General features: G+C 50.6%; 1 protein-coding gene across 1 annotated transcript; it reads right to left on the bottom strand.

Annotated features, from left to right (window-relative positions):
* Window positions 1-146: 146 nt before the first annotated feature.
* On the bottom strand, window positions 147-13,772 carry PAAF1 (proteasomal ATPase associated factor 1). The gene is made up of 12 exons (XM_064505239.1): window positions 13,694-13,772; window positions 13,558-13,598; window positions 12,574-12,677; window positions 11,834-11,923; window positions 7,604-7,702; window positions 6,736-6,886; window positions 4,618-4,812; window positions 4,130-4,221; window positions 3,182-3,297; window positions 2,138-2,220; window positions 1,646-1,728; window positions 147-595 (listed from the first exon to the last, which is right to left on the bottom strand). The coding sequence occupies exons 1-12, from the start codon at window positions 13,738-13,740 to the stop codon at window positions 518-520; spliced, it is 1,179 nt and encodes a 392-aa protein (XP_064361309.1). The 5' UTR covers window positions 13,741-13,772; the 3' UTR covers window positions 147-517.
* Between the last annotated feature and the right edge of the window lie 1,420 nt (window positions 13,773-15,192).

Genomic DNA, 15,192 nt, shown 5'->3' with positions numbered 1-15,192 from the left:
AAAAAAACCCCTAAAAAAAAGCCACAAACACACAGCCGCTCCCCAAAAGAGCATGTGGTTATTCCCCTGAGCAAACCAGGCTCAAGTCCAGTTCATTGACCACCCACGTTTTTTCTTGAAAAAACACACACATTTCTCCCCAGAGATGTTATCAAAGCAATTGCTTTATTTCAGTCAACACTGTTGTACAGTCACAGTCAGCTGCCCCCACCCCCAGGCCAATTTTTGTTTTCCTAGAAAGAACAGTAACATATAGAACAGTAGAAAAGAAAACAACCTGTAATTACACAGCAGATCATGCAAGATCCTCTCTAACATCTCGGAGCCGCTCAAAGAAAAAGCTCTAAATTATGTTGTGATACGAAATATCACTCCTCGCCACACGCTTTATACACAGCCTGGTCATTACGAAAAGCTCAGACACTCCTATACACATTTCTCAAACACGCTGTACAGGAAAACGAGCGCGGAAGAGTTACTTCGACACTTCCCGTGGACATTCAGCCAGTCCAGACCTTTAAAGGTCGGAAAGTTGGTATCTCCTCACCATCCCGTCTCTGCAGCACGTGTAAATCTGCTTCTCCCAAGAAGCTACCTAAAAGGGGAAAAAGGAAAGCAGCTTTTAAGCACGCTCCCTCCTCTCCTGCGACCCTGGGAAAGGAGGAGAAAGCAAATGCCCTTGCAGTTTCTCTAAGCAAAGCCTCTGTGTCTGCAGAAGACACGCAGGGTCTTATAATTCCTCTCTCAAAACAAACCTCTTCCATAAATTACCGCCGCCTGGCAGCAGCAAACTCGCTGCTTCGGCCTCGGAGACTACAGCGGTCATAACGACCAATCCTGGCACTAATTTCCAGAGATCAGAATCTGTTTGGACTTCTCTGACGGAGGGAGCAGCAGGCAAGTGTCTCCTGAAAGAACATTAGCAAGCTTTAAAGGACGGCTCAAGTTTTCACTGCAATCTCAAAGGTGGGCAGGTAAGTGCGCACAGAACGGAGGGTTTCTTATATCTCTCCCCTTTCAGATCTAAAAGATATTTGCTCACACATCACTCGGTTCTGTAGGTTAAATGTTAGTCTCAGAGCAAGGCTCAGTGTTAATTGAGGGGTTTGTATCGGCTGAATGATGAAGAACTGCACTGTGGAATGGTTAAAAGCAAGAGGTGATCTTCCATGGTTCTGGGCCCGGGGAACCCAGGTCCTTCTCCCAGACCTGTGCGAGGTCAGCAGAGCTTCTGAAAACAGAACAGCTAAAGTATTTTCTCGTCTCAAGTCTCCAGGGAGTAAGAGGGAGCAGGCAGCACTGTGCAGCTCACTGCTGTTTTTACCCAGATGATCTTCTGAGCACGGACTAATTCCAGTCTCTTTACAGAGGCCCAAAATACAGCTCTGCCAGATCTAACACCACCAATCAAGTCACTCTGCTGCTTTGGTTTTACCCCACACAATGGAGATTACGCTGGCATACCGCAGAGAGATGCTGACAGGATTTGTTTATACAAAATATTAAGATTATTCAACTGGAAAAAAGCTCAAAAGTGTGAATGAGCCAGTTCTGTGGGCTGCCGAATCCCCAGATAAAGGCAGCTGCCTGCGACCTGGCATCACCTTTCCCTGCGCCCTCCGAGTTGACGCACCGTATTCCTCACCTTGTACACAGGGTCACAGTCTGCTTCGGTGAGATCGATGACGTAATCGAGGTCTTGCTGAACGATAAAGCACGTTCCATCACCTGCAGAAGCAGAAGAGTTGCCAAGCGAGGAAGGAACATCGGCCGATTAGTGCAACGAGCCACGGTCTCATTACAAAAGCAACAGGCACATCAGAACTGCCTGTTCAGAGGCTGCAGAGCCCCTGGGAAAGGGAAACATGCTGCGAGGACGCCAGTGAGATGGCAGAAGGTTGGGAGGCATCTTGGAGGCCCTATTTTGGGGCAGCATTAACACAGAAAAAAATGCAAGGCAAAAAGCATCTGTGTGATACAGCTTTTATGTCACTTTTTTCACCACAGACACTCTGCCAGCCCTCCAATTGCCTGGACAGCCAACCACTTCTTGCATACAAGTGGGCAATAAACACAGCAGAAAACTATGTGAGTCAAGTATATAAATTTTACTGCCAAAAGAGAGCATTTGAGTTACCTTGGCTGGCAGCAAATCCATCTTGGTAAGGGAGCAGAGAGAGCACTGGTGCTCCTGATCGATGAATGACCTGGATTGGAGCGCTAGAAAAAGGAGCAAAACCAAGGGAGAAGTATTACGGTCAATAGTCCATCCCAATGTGTGAACGCTGAAAAAAGAACCACAAATTTGTGGTTAAAAGATACATAAGCAGAACACATAGGACATGGGAACTTGATCACTAGCTAGTTAACAGCCTTCTGTCCTCTAGAAGCAGATGGAAGTCAGCACTGGTTTTCCCAAGATGCTGCTAAAGGATAAAAAGGGGAGCAACGAGGTAGCTAGAAGGTAAATGCCAGGGTGCCCCCATGCAGAATAACAGACTGGGATTACCCCTACCAAAACACAGAAATTAGCTTGACGCTTATCTAACATGAAAGAGACTTTCAGACTTTATGCCAGCCTTTCTGGCACCCATCCAAAAGCACCGCCTGAATCCTGCTCACCCTCAAGCACCAGGCTGACATTGCTAAAAACCCACTCCTGCCCTCAGCAGCAGCTCAGCAATCCCAGGATGGAACGACAATCATCGTAAATGTAAGATCCCACAAACACACTCATGTCATAGTGGTGAAGAGGAAGAGGCTGTGCATTTCATGGGAAAAGTGCTACTGTTCACATATATTATATATTTTAAATATATATTAAAAAACACAGTAATATGAGAGGTAAGGTTATGTCCAAGTCACAGGTCCCTCCTGGTCACAAGTCAAGACTGAAGAGTTACTCATTAACTTGGGAACCAGCGTAGAATCCATAGGAAGTTCTTCCTTTAGGAAGAACTTCACAAGACCCCATCAGATCACCGACACCACCAGTATCCTCTCCTCAGTGCTCCCCAAGAGAAGGCAATGGCTGCAAGGGGCTCAAACACTTGTAGTGCCACTGCTTGGGCTGTATCCACCCCTCAGAATAGGCACCATCTGCCAGCACCCTCAATCCAGCTCCCTTCCCCAGCAACAAAAAAGCGTTGCTGTTTAAATGCTCCCAGCCCCAGACACTCACTTTGTGTTTCTCATATCTAGCTGATATATGTTCCCATCCTGAGTCCCTGCCAGGAAATAGGTACTTGAGAGGAACGTACAGCAGTTAAATGCATCAGATCCAACAAAGAGAAACACCTGGGAATAGATGAAAAAAAAGTAAACGTCAGATGCTTCACAGATCAGGACAAAGCAGCCACCAGAGGCCGAGGGAAAGGGACAATAATTTATTTAGAATTAGTCAGTACAGTCATTTCCATGAATCACGGCACAAACTGGCAAACCCCGAGGTAGGTTAATAGCCCTTAAGCACTGCGCCAGGATGCGCAAACAGTGCTCCAGGCCCAGTCTCGCCAAGTCAGCACCGACAGCGCAATCGGTGAACGCTCCTGGGTCTCCTTCGGAGAGAGACGCATCACACAGTGACAGGCAGGGCAGTACCGAGTTCTCGCTGGTCCGCAGACACCACAGAAGAGGGAGAGCAGATCTGCGTGACAGGCTGGGTCCTCGTTGCAAAGGCTGGAAGCTTTCTCCAGCTGAGCTGTTGCCATCTTACTGACCGAGTGTGGCAAGCACGCCCCTTCCACCCAATTCTCACTCTCCACAAACACCACAACGAGTTAAATGTTATATAGGAGATCCTGTCCCACTGCCCAGGAGCGGGCTGCAAGGACGGACTGCTGAGGAGGCAGCAGCTCTGCAGAGGCAGCCCGCAGTTCCTGCATTCACAATGACATCTACTGGCCAGCGCTTAAATAGTCTTACATGTACCTGCGTTAAAAACACGCAAGCAATTCTTACTCCTCAAACTGCCACGTACAAATCTAGCCAGTAGAAAAGGCGAGAAAGTATCTCTTTATCACACTGGGTTTTACCAGCACCATGTACAGTTCTCTACACAGACCATCTACAGCTCCTCCTCCAGCCAGGATATTTCGAAGGCATTACTGATCATCTCTGACTCCCTTACCGGCTGCCTGCTCTGCAGTCCCACTCCTTGGAGCTTCTTGTCTTCTCGGGCCAACAGCAGGATTTTCCCTTCTGTCCCAATCTCACGTTCACCTGGCAAAAGGACAACAGTCAACTCCAGCAGTGGCTACACGCCAAACGTCAGCAAGAGAGGAGCCGATCTGCTGGTATCAAAACCTGTGACGAAGTCAGACAGTTCGGATCGCTCCTGCTGAACCCACAGCAACGCTCCTCGAGACAGCAAACGCAGCAAGGCAGGCCAGCAATCAGAGAGATCCCAGTCTTAATCATTCACACTGTTTAAGGAGGCTCAATTCCTTCCCAGGACTGGAGTGCTGTATTCCAGCAGCCCTAGTTCCCTTCCCCAGATGGTATGAGGGCACACAACAGCATGCTGTGCTCTCAGGGTTTTGCCTGCAGCACCCAGGTGACAAACCTAAAGGGTCTGAGGCAGCGGGAGGAAGGTTGACTTAAGAGAAAGTTTCTTACTAGGAGCTTTTTCAGGCGTGCCCAGGTTCAGCGAGTTGTCAGCAGCACCCACAGCAATGCCGTTGACTGGAGAGCCGCAGTCAGCGACGACACCCAGACACGCGGCCTTCCCGCAGTCCCAGAGGCGGGCAGTGCCATCTCTAGAACAGGACAGGACGTTTCTTCCCCGATCCACGATGGCAGTGTCCAAAATTCCTGCATCAAAGCAAAGGCCGCTTTCAGACAGAGCGCGGACAGCAAATACAACGAGGTCGAGAAGAGCATCTCACACTTAAACACTCCTAAAACACTGCCAACTCCCAACTCTGCATAACCCCAGAACTGGGATGGGGCAAGCAACATCCACATTATCCGGCTACGGCAACCTCCGGAGAGCGGTCCTAGCAGATGCTAACACCTCCCAACTACTCCATTTTACTAAGGGTCGCTGTGTCTCGATCTGAAAGACGCAGCGTTCTTGGGAAGGGAACAGTCGGACAGTTTGAAGATATAATTAACACTCTCCTGATGGAAGCGGTAATTAAGCATGACAAGTTCAAATGACAGAACAAGTTCAGAATAAGTCAGCAGAAGCCAAGCAAACCCAAATGCAGTTACGTGCTGACTGCAGCAGCTTGGACTGGAGTTAGGCAAAGTGGATAAAATCAGCCCCAGAGCCACAGGGAGCCAGCCAGAGTCCTTCTGACCAAAGCTCCATTACGCTGCCTGCCACAGTTTGTTCACAGGACATCTGTGTCAAGAGTGTTTTGCATTTTTTGAATCCACGCGATTTGATCACCATAAAACAGCAGGTTCAGTGCAAGACAAGTTTTCAAGTTAATCAAGTTTTGCACAGTCACAGGGTTTACGCTTGTAGAGTGCTTTCCAACAAAGCCTAGCACCTTGCGAGACAGGGAAAGCAAGAGCCTGCGCAGCACCACGTTCGCTCTTCAGGGAGCCTAGCACCGAGGCAGGACTTTGGGGAACTGCTCCCAGATACACAACTCACTTGGGACTTGCTCACGATCACACAAGCATTCGAGCTGGTGTTCCTTAGGAAACAACCGCCTGCCACGTGAAGACAGCCTCACTAACCGCTGTGCTCTGGGCCAAGTGCAAACAGGCAGCAGAAGAGCCTGCTCAAGCGTTACACATAAATCCCCAGTGCTCCTGAATGAAGGGTCCTGGAGACCAAATCCTCTCTTCAGAGATTAAGTCTAACGGAGGTAGCGTCAGCTCTGTCCAGAAAACTGTCTTAATCACAGCTCTCGGGAGCCTTTCTGGGTTACTCATCTTCCCTTGCAGACCTTTGCTGACACTAAGAGAATATCAATTGGAGGAATTTGCAGTAGGGACCATTGAAAGCAGGCAACGTGGATCCTTGAGTGCAGGAAAGGGGCACTCATCTCGGCACATAAGACATCCTATACATGCTCTGTCAGAGGATACAAGGAGGGAGAGGAATTTGCTCAGTTTCAGCAGTGAGACCATCAACAAGGGCAGAGCTAAACCTCTCGGTACAAGGGTGGACAAGCTCCTTTTAAGCCCTTCTTCAAGAATATTCACTAAAGTAACCTTGCCCTTGCTGCACCTTGCTCACTTTCAGCAGCGTGGGTCCTCAAGACAGGTAACTGCTTGCCCCGGTTCTGCGAGTCCCTAATAAACTGCTATATGCTTTTCTGGACAGAAAGAAGAAAAATCCACACAAGACAGAGGCTCTGGAGCAGCTCGAGGTCAGCATGCTGATCTGGGCGTGCGTGGGAGTCACTCCCAACGCAGCGCAGGCAGCAAGGTAATGAATGCGGGTCCGAGCCGTGGACAGCTGAGACCACGCTGGAGGAACAGAACACCCTCTGCCTTCACCTCTGGCACTCACCACATGCTAGGGGACTGCATTCTCCCACTTTTTCCCCTTAATAAATGAAGAAAATCCAGGTCAGCAAGAGAAACAGCTTCAGCTGTCTAACAGAGCAACTACCGATCTTTTTACTCAAGTTCTAGGAGCTTGAAAATGGTAATTCTCATATCTAATATAAATGCGCAGCAGAGTGCAGCAGGCTGGTGACTGAACATTAGTCCTCGGGTGCAACGCAATTATACACAGCGGATAAAGCATTTTAAAGGCTAAGTACTCTGTACCTCCTTTGTGACCTTTAAATGTTACTACGCAGCTGGCATCTTCTGCCGACCAGATCTTTAGCTGGGCATCCATTCCCCCACTGAGAACCACAAGGCCCGATGGGAAAAACCTGCAACAATTCACATCATACACATGGCCTTCCAATAGTCTCTGGAAAAACAAAGAACTACGTGCTAGTTCCGTTGTTATCACCCTCATGCCGAGCAATTTTTGAACTATGTCCCTGGAAAACTCAGTGTTCCCAAGTGGGCAGATATCCTCTGGGTTTAAGTACCTGGAAGAGACTTGTCTGCGACTTCTAGGCAGTCGCTAAGTTACCAGGTACACCCTGGGCCTCACTCTGACATTTGAATAACTAATTACATAGCAAAGAACATCATGTCCCTCTCTAATAATGGGTTAAGCATCCTCAGCATCTTCTGAGCAAGCAGTTGTCAGGCCAAGCTCCAAAAGAAACACCTTAGCTGGGAAAGCAGCAGTCACCCATGACATGGTTAATCCAACACGGGCAAGTGCCATTTTCCTCTCCTCTTCCCTACTGCAGAATAAATTCACTGCTTGCACCATGCAGGTTAGCAGGTGACAGAGACCTCTCGTGCTCTAGCTGTCATTCCTAACTACCTTTTCTTGTTTTTACCCTGGGACTCCTCCCCAGACTGCTGACCATCATTTCCCCTGGGAAAATTGCACTTTCCAACAGATGAAAATTTAAAATCTCCAAGATTTTCATTAGTTTTTCAATCAAAAGCCAGTTTCTTGCCTGCCTGCCCTAGCCCACAGTGTGCAGACAGTCTGACCAGAATTACAGCTGAAGGACTTCAGTAGCACCAACACACAACACCTCCAGACAAAGCTAGGTGCTCTTACTCTTAATTCTCCATTTGCAGCCTGCCAGATTTTCATGGTCCCATCTGTGCTGGTAGACACACCAAGCCCTCCACCACTGGAAATGTCGAGACAGGTGATCTGCATGGGAACAAAACAAAAAAACGGTTTTATTTGACCTGTATGTAGATGTTTCTGCTCTTGAGCATAACTTCATATTGGGGGAGACCTGCTAAGTACATCATTCAGCACTACAGTCTCCCTGAGACATACTGCTGGACTTGCTGAAACACCTGCAAGAGCTTCCACATTCCTAGCTAAACAATTTTGGATAATATAGTTTCCTTATATTTAATCTCCTTCAGCAGGGACCTCCTGGCTTCCCTTCCTTAAACTCTCAAACACACAAGTTTTATGAAATATTAAGCCTTTATAAACACCCCAAAAGTGGCTCCTGAGCATCAGGCTCCTTCTAGAGGGACAAGGACAGAGTAAAGAAATTCTGCTCAGCTTATCTGTTTACACAGACAGAGGCACTGCTCCTTGAAGAACAAGCTGCTGATCTGCAGCCAGAGCTCAGACGAGCGCTAGGTGACAGGAACCTGGCAAGAAGCATCCCGGATTTGTCATCGTTGCCACTGGTTTGACAGAGAAATTGTTATTCCCTGCCCGTGGCTCTGCGGAGCTCTGCAAAGCAGGGAGAAGTGGAATGCTGAGTCAGAAGCCTGCACAGACAACAGTTATGGTTCAGGTTTGCTCCAGGTGATGCAGAAATCTGGATTTTCTAGAAAAGCCCTGTAGGCAGTTAAAAGATTGAGCCAAGCTGTTCCACCCTCTATCAAGATAACCAGCGAGCTTGAGAGTGCCCCGACTCACAAGCCTGCAAGACATCATTTGAGATACTTGCACAGCCAAAAGCACAGCCTAAATTTTCTGAAACGCTGAATCAAAACCAGCTCCTTATGCAGGTAGGCTGACACCCCACATGGTCTATCACACTGAGGTGTTAACAGCTCCTTGCTCTACATTGGGGAGATCTGAATACTTTTGAAGAGAGCAGATGTTGAGCTTATATTCTTGCTAACGGGTCACCTTTCCCATGATGTAAGACATTATTGCTGCGGGAAAGCACCAGCTGCATTTTAGCTTTGGGTGAAATAATTTAAGAAAACATGTATTCTAGCCTTGAGTGAGACAACTGAACTAAGTGATGGAGACATTTAATACAGACTTCAGATTCAGTGTTGCTGAAAAAACAAGTACATAGATCCTGATGAAGGTTAGCCCTGCATTGCATCCTGCAAAATACAATGCAAAGCTATCACAGCTTTGCAATGGAATAGCTGCCTTGTCCTGGAAGATTTGGAGATGTCTCAATTCAGGCTGTACTACCTTAAGGAGCTGCCTAGCTGTTCTATTTATGCTCACTTGGAGGAGCATAAAATCTCAAGGTGGCAGAAACCCACTACGTGAGAAACGCAGATCGCACTTCCATCACCACTCCCCTCCTCTCACCACCAAAAGCGAGCACTGAAGGGTTTCCAGTCTTCTTAAAGGGTGCAGTCCCTCAGCGTGCTTAGCAGTGCTAGACAGCTGGGCAGGCAGGCGAGGGAGCAGGCTGCTCACCTTCACCGCTAGTTTTGATTTAAATGCTTTTCTGAACTATTCACTGTTCTCAAACAGCACTTGGCTTTGTCATCGCTGAAGTGTGCTCAACATTAGCTAAAAACCAGCCTGAAGAGACACTGAAGTCAGATTTACTATGATGTCCACAGTGAAGCCTACAGACAGGAGAAGACTGAGGAACTTGGCCAAGAAAGATGACTGCTAGAGGCCTGAGATTTGAGGAAGCTGATCTCAAGCAGGCTGAGAACAAAACAGACCTGCAGTCTGTAATTCCATCTCCAGACGTCAATTTGAGGACATTCCAGGGCATCATAATACTGCACTTGGTCTGCATTAACTGTGGACATGACATGACTAGGGACATACATGCCACACCGTTTTCAGCCACAAATTCTCCTATCCAAGCAAGAGTGAGACCAAGTTGTTCTCCCCAAAAACCTGACTGCTCAAATCACAGCTAGCTTTAATAGGCTGCAGATCATCAATGCTCTATTTCTCCTTTAGAGAAAAAAAGTCAGTCTGTGAATTAAAGCAAACAGGTATTGGAAGGCGGGTTTTTTGCTTGTTTTTTTAAATATAAGGTAATGGTTCAGCCATTAAGTACATTCACTTTTATCCTGATCATGTGAGAAAACTTCAGTGTCATTTTATATAACAACCAACCCTCTCCATGGTAACTTGCTCCCTAGCAAGCAAAAAAAAAAAGGAAATCAGAGTGTGCAGGATATTCGAGCAGGAACAAAAGAACTCACTGATGTTTGACATATCCACAAACTTTCCACAGGGATATGTAAACAGGCAAGCCAAAGCACGAGTGAGAGGCAGGAGGTAAATAGGATAACTGGAGCTTAGTCCACACCGGCTTTAAACTCATCTACATATTAATAGCTAGTGCTTGAGCTGCTTTCCAGAGGAGAGCTCTGCAGTGCAGCTGTAACCCATCATACCCATTTGACAGCAGACTAAACACTTAAGCCTGCATTTCCATTTTGCTGTGCTTTGAATGTCGATTCCATTTATCACACAACAGGGCAGCTGGGGACTCTTAAGTAGCACAAAGCTCTCTGACATGATTCACCTCTACCTCGGGAGCTGCCTTGCTGCCGAGCTCAGTCTCTCAGCACAGCCTCACTTCCTCTTAAAACAGCTGGGAAGATGTGCAATTGCCTGTATGTCAAAATGCACCTTGATTTATATAGCTTTTGAGCTTTATCAATAGAGACTGACTTTTTAAGCTTTTCAGCATTTTCTGCTGGGTTTATCAAAACAGCTCACTCAATAAATCTTGGGCCAGGTGTATACATAACATCTCCAGGAGCCTTCAGGGACATCATTGAGGATAGCAGGTTGTATGTACTCGCTATATGGTACTCTAGTTTCTTGGATACCTTCTATATAGGGTTAAGTGTTCAAAAGCACAGGCTACTTTCCAGTACAGCCAAGCTATGTGCTTCTTTTCAGGGCCAAAATGAAGTTTCAAGCCAGAGTCTGCCTTTCCGTATGACCGTTCAGTGAGGAACGGCACTTGTTTCACCCCCAGATCAACAAGCTGGACAGTACAAAGCAGGTTAAAAGATTATCCAACAAAACAAGTAGGACTGCTTTTAAAGGAACAACATAACTAGTGAAAATGATTTTATTTTTGTTTTTAAATACAAGCTGGGCCTTTCCTTGTCTCAAATTCCTACCAGGTCAATTTATGTAGCATTCAGTTCTTGGCCCCTTTACTGAGCTTACAGAATTCAGTGTAGCAGTTCTACGGCAAATATTATAGACAGCTTCATTATATGAAGGCAAACAGCCACCACAAGCCTGGGATGGATTTGAATCAGTCAGAGATGAAGAGCTTGACACCTGGAGCCTCTTATTTTTGTCTTTTTTTCCTGATACACTAATTAACCCGCCTTACTCCTTTACAGTGGGATCTGTTGTGTGTCTGAAATAAGCAGAAACCTGATAGTTTTTAACTGTTCTCTCACAAGCTAAGTGATTTAACAAGAGGAAGAAAGGTTTCGAGAAGGGCCACATCTGGTTTGTGTGGCGATGGTCACTCCAAGCCCTCAGAGATCCACCACAACAAAACGTACTGGCAGCCACTTCCCTCCCGAGCCTCTCTCTGCGATCCCGTGACACCTGCAGCTCCCCAACAACACGTTTCATCTCCCCTCAGAATCCTCTGTCATTACAAGGGCTTCAGTTGTACCCAGAAGTGCAGGGCAGATTCCCTTGCAGAGGAAACCACAAAACACACTTAAATCCCCACCCGAACACTTTAATATAAAATAACCCAGGAAATATGAGGGGAACTGAGAACTTTCATGGTTGTTGTCGCTTAGAAAGTATTTTTCTAACCACAGATAAAAGTCAGCCTGAAATATTACTTAGAATCACATTTAAACATCTGGTTCCCTTCAAGTGTTACAGGACAACTTGATCCTGGGAAGCATCCAGCACCCTGGAACTGTGTTCATTTTCTTGTTTGTTTGTTTTTCAGAATTACCAAGAAAAATAAATTAGATTTGGAAATACATACAAGTGTCTACATGCTTGGGGGGGGGGGGGGGGCAGGGGAGGGAGGTGAAACTTAACTATGAAAGTTCACAGTCACCTCCAGTTATTTCCCTCTCATGCCACAGGATTACTTACACTTTTCTGATGAATTCTACAAAACGTTGTGTACGGCGCCAAGAACTTTGTGGACACATTTTCATGAGGACAAGAAATGAGAATGCTTTTCTAGAGGGGGAAAGATGGGAAAAACAGAAAAACAAACAGAAGCACCATTAGTCCTACTGAAACACTTGTAAAATAACTAGTTACAAACAAACCTTATATAGAAATATACTCTACAAAAGCAGAGACAGCACACCCATCTCAGATGGCTTGTTTTCCCTTCAGCTACTTCCTTCACTAAGCAGGGAGAATTTTAATTTCTGTGAGAACTGTCAGAAGAAACAGTTCTCAGGTTTGCTGAGTTTCCTCACAAGGCAAAAACCCTCAAAAACAAACAAAAAACAAAGCAAACATCCTGCTACCAGATGCAGCGCAGTGAGTCCCAGGGATCAGAGGCCTTATCCAGAGGGACAAGCTCTCGGATGCGTGGGCAAGAAATACTGGAGACCACCCAGCTGAAAGCTCTTTGTTAGTGGTTGTGGGTGAAGCAGAGAAATACTGCAGCTTCCAGTTTCATATTTAAACGTGCAGGATTTTAGCAGCAGTATGGAGAACACCTAGCATATAGAAGGTGTCAACTATCCTTGACTTTTCAGTGCAAACACCAGCACAGGGCTCTTCCCTTTGGCGACGGCCTCAGATGACCCTTTGCCCGTTTCGTGACTACCCCCCCGGCCCGAGGACAGTCCCCCGCTGCCCCCCCAGCCCAGCACCTTGGTGACTTCACCGACCACGAAGCCCTCGGAGGCGGCGATGTCGGGGACGCCCTCGGCACTGAGCCCGCGGCGGGTCAGGCTGCCGTACAGGGTCGGCTTCCCTGCAGGGACAGCGGCCATCAGCCCGGCCCCCCCTCGCAGCCCGGACCTCCCTCACCTCTTCCTGACCCCCCTCCCCCAATAACCTTTCTCATTCTCTCCTCACCCACAGGGCTCCTTAAGGCCTCCCCGCAGCCCCAGGGCTCCCCCAAAGGGCTTCTCCCCTCCTCCCCCCCAGCTCCAGGGTTTTCCCAAGAGCTCCCCCACACTTCCCACCCCAGCCCCACCCCAGCCTCAGCGCTTCCCCCCCCCCCCCCCGCCCAGAGCTCCAGGAGTCCCCCCCAGCCCCTCCTTGACCACCCACAGCACCCCCAAGGGCCCTCCCCCAAAGAGTTCACCCCTCAGTGATCCCCCAGTGCCTCCCCCAGCCTCCCTCAAAGCACCCCACAGTCCTCCACAGTTCCCATGACTCCCCCCCAATTCTCCAAGGACCCTTCCAAATGACCCCCACCCTCTCAGCCCTCCAGGACTTGCTCAAGGACACCCCCCCTCCCCAGACCTCCAAGTTGCCCCTGAGGTACCCCTTAACCCTCCAGGGCTCCCCTGAGGCCCCCCTCAGCTCTGCACCAAGGAGTCCACCCCCTCTAGGACCCCCCCCGCCCCCAGCTGCACCCCACCTTCACCCAAGTGCCCCCAAACCCCCTTCTCACTCTCCAAGGCTCCTCTGAGACCTCCCCCCGCTCCCAGCCCTCACCCAAGGGGTCCCCTCAGCATTCCCCCCCCACGCCCGGAGCCTTCCTCAGCCCTCCGCCCCCCCCAGCCCCTCAGGTCCCCCTCCAGCCCCCTCCTTCAGCTCCTGGGTCCCTCCTCAGCCCCTCCAGTCCCCTCGTCCCCCTTCAGCCCCCCCTCAGCGCCTCAGCCCCCCCCGCCTCCAGGCCTCACCGGGGCTCCTGCAGCTCAGCCAGGCCTCACCCTCGTCCCTCCTGCGGAAAGAAACAGCGGCGGGGCAGAGTCAGCGCGGGCGGCGGGGGCCCGGAGCGGAGCGGGCCGTGTGGGGGCCCGGGGCGGCGGCGCCCACCTCAGCGCCCGGCTCCAGTCGCTCTGGATCCGCAGCGTCGCCGCCATCGCGCCGCCCGCTCCACCTCCCTGCCTTCCGCTTTCCCGACAGACCCTGCGGCGCTGGCGGCGGAAGGCGGAGGCGCCCGCCAATGAGCGGCGCCTCCGCGGCCTCGCCCCGCCCCCGCCGCGCCGGGCCCGGAACCAGCCTTAAAGGAGCCGCGCGGCGCCTGGGACCGCCTGAGGCCGCGGTGGGTGCGCGGGGCTGGGAGCGGGGGGGCCCTGGCTGCCGGTGCCCCTGGGGGGGGGTCTAGAGAGGGCTCTGGGCACCCATGGGGAGGGCCTATGGGGGGCTGGGCACCCATGGGTCCATAGATAGGTCTAGGCACCCATGGGGGGGGGGGGCTGGACACCCATAGGGTGGTGCATAGATGGGTCTAGATACCCATGGGGGGGTCCATAGAGGGGGTCTAGGCACCCATGGGGGGGTCTATGGGGTGCTTGGCACCCATGGAGGTGTCCACAGATGGGTCTAGGCACCCATGAGGGGTCTGGGCACCCATGGGGGAGGTCCATAGAGGGGTCTGGGCACCTATGGGGGGTCTATGGGGGTCTGCACACTCATGAGGAGTCCATAGAGGGGTCTGGGCACCCTTGGGGGGGTCTGTGGGGGTCTGGGCACTCGGGGGGGGGTCCATAGAGGGGTCTGGGCAGCTATGGAGGGTCTATGGGGGTCTGGGCACTCATGAGGGGTCCATAGAGGGGTCTGGGCACCCATGGGGGGTGTCTATGGGGGTCTGGGCACCCATGGGTCCATAGATGGGTCTAGGCACCCATGGGGGGTCCAAGCACCCATGGGGGTGTCCATAGAGGGGTCTAGGCACCCATGAGGGGTCTGGGCACCCATGGGGGGGTCCACAGAAGGGTCTAGGCACCCATGGGTCGTCTATGGGGGTGTGGGCACCCATGGGTCCATAGATGAGTCTAGGCAGCCATGAGGGGTCCAAGCATCCATGGGGACATCCATAGAGGGGTCTAGGCACCCATGAGGGGTCTATGAGAAGTCTGGGCACCCATGGGGGGGTCTGTGGGGGGCTGGGCACCCAAGGAGGTGTCCATAGATAGTCTAGGCACCCATGGAGGGGTTTGTGGGAAGGCTGGACATCCCTGGGGGGGTCCATAGAGGGGTCTGGGCACCCATGGGGGGGTCTGGGCACCCATAAGAGGCCCATGGGGCTGCTGGATACCCATAGCAGGTGCAGGGTTGGGCAGCTGGGAGGGTGCTGGGCACCCATGGTGGGGTCCATGGTAGTGCTGGGCACACATTTGGGGGTCTGTGGGGTGCTGGGTACCCATGGGGGGGCTGGACATGGATTTAGGGGGTGCATGGAGGGTGTAAGGGGGTGCTGGGCACCCAGGGGGGTGCATGAGGGGTGCTACATACCCATGGGTTGGAGGAGGTGCATGGGAGGTGCTGGGCACCCATGGTTTGGGTGGTATGTGGGGGGCTGCTGGGCACTC

Source organism: Dromaius novaehollandiae, chromosome 1, assembly GCF_036370855.1.
Source record: "Dromaius novaehollandiae isolate bDroNov1 chromosome 1, bDroNov1.hap1, whole genome shotgun sequence".
Classification (NCBI taxonomy): Eukaryota; Metazoa; Chordata; class Aves; order Casuariiformes; family Dromaiidae; genus Dromaius; species Dromaius novaehollandiae.
The sequence above is the reverse complement of the archived record's forward strand: the minus strand, read 5'-3'. Positions and strand labels throughout refer to the sequence as shown.

What these genes read in the sequence shown, in the direction of transcription:
- PAAF1 (XM_064505239.1), bottom strand. Translation starts at nt 13,740, where the DNA reads ATGGCGGCGACGCTGCGGATCCAGAGCGACTGGAGCCGGGCGCTGAG. An exon ending in ATTTAAAGGTCACAAAGGAG is followed by an intron (nt 4,813 to 6,735) that starts GTACAGAGTACT and finishes GCTTTGATGCAG; the next exon opens with GAATTTTGGACACTGCCATC. An exon ending in GACTGCAGAGCAGGCAGCCG is followed by an intron (nt 3,298 to 4,129) that starts GTAAGGGAGTCA and finishes ATCTATTCCCAG; the next exon opens with GTGTTTCTCTTTGTTGGATC.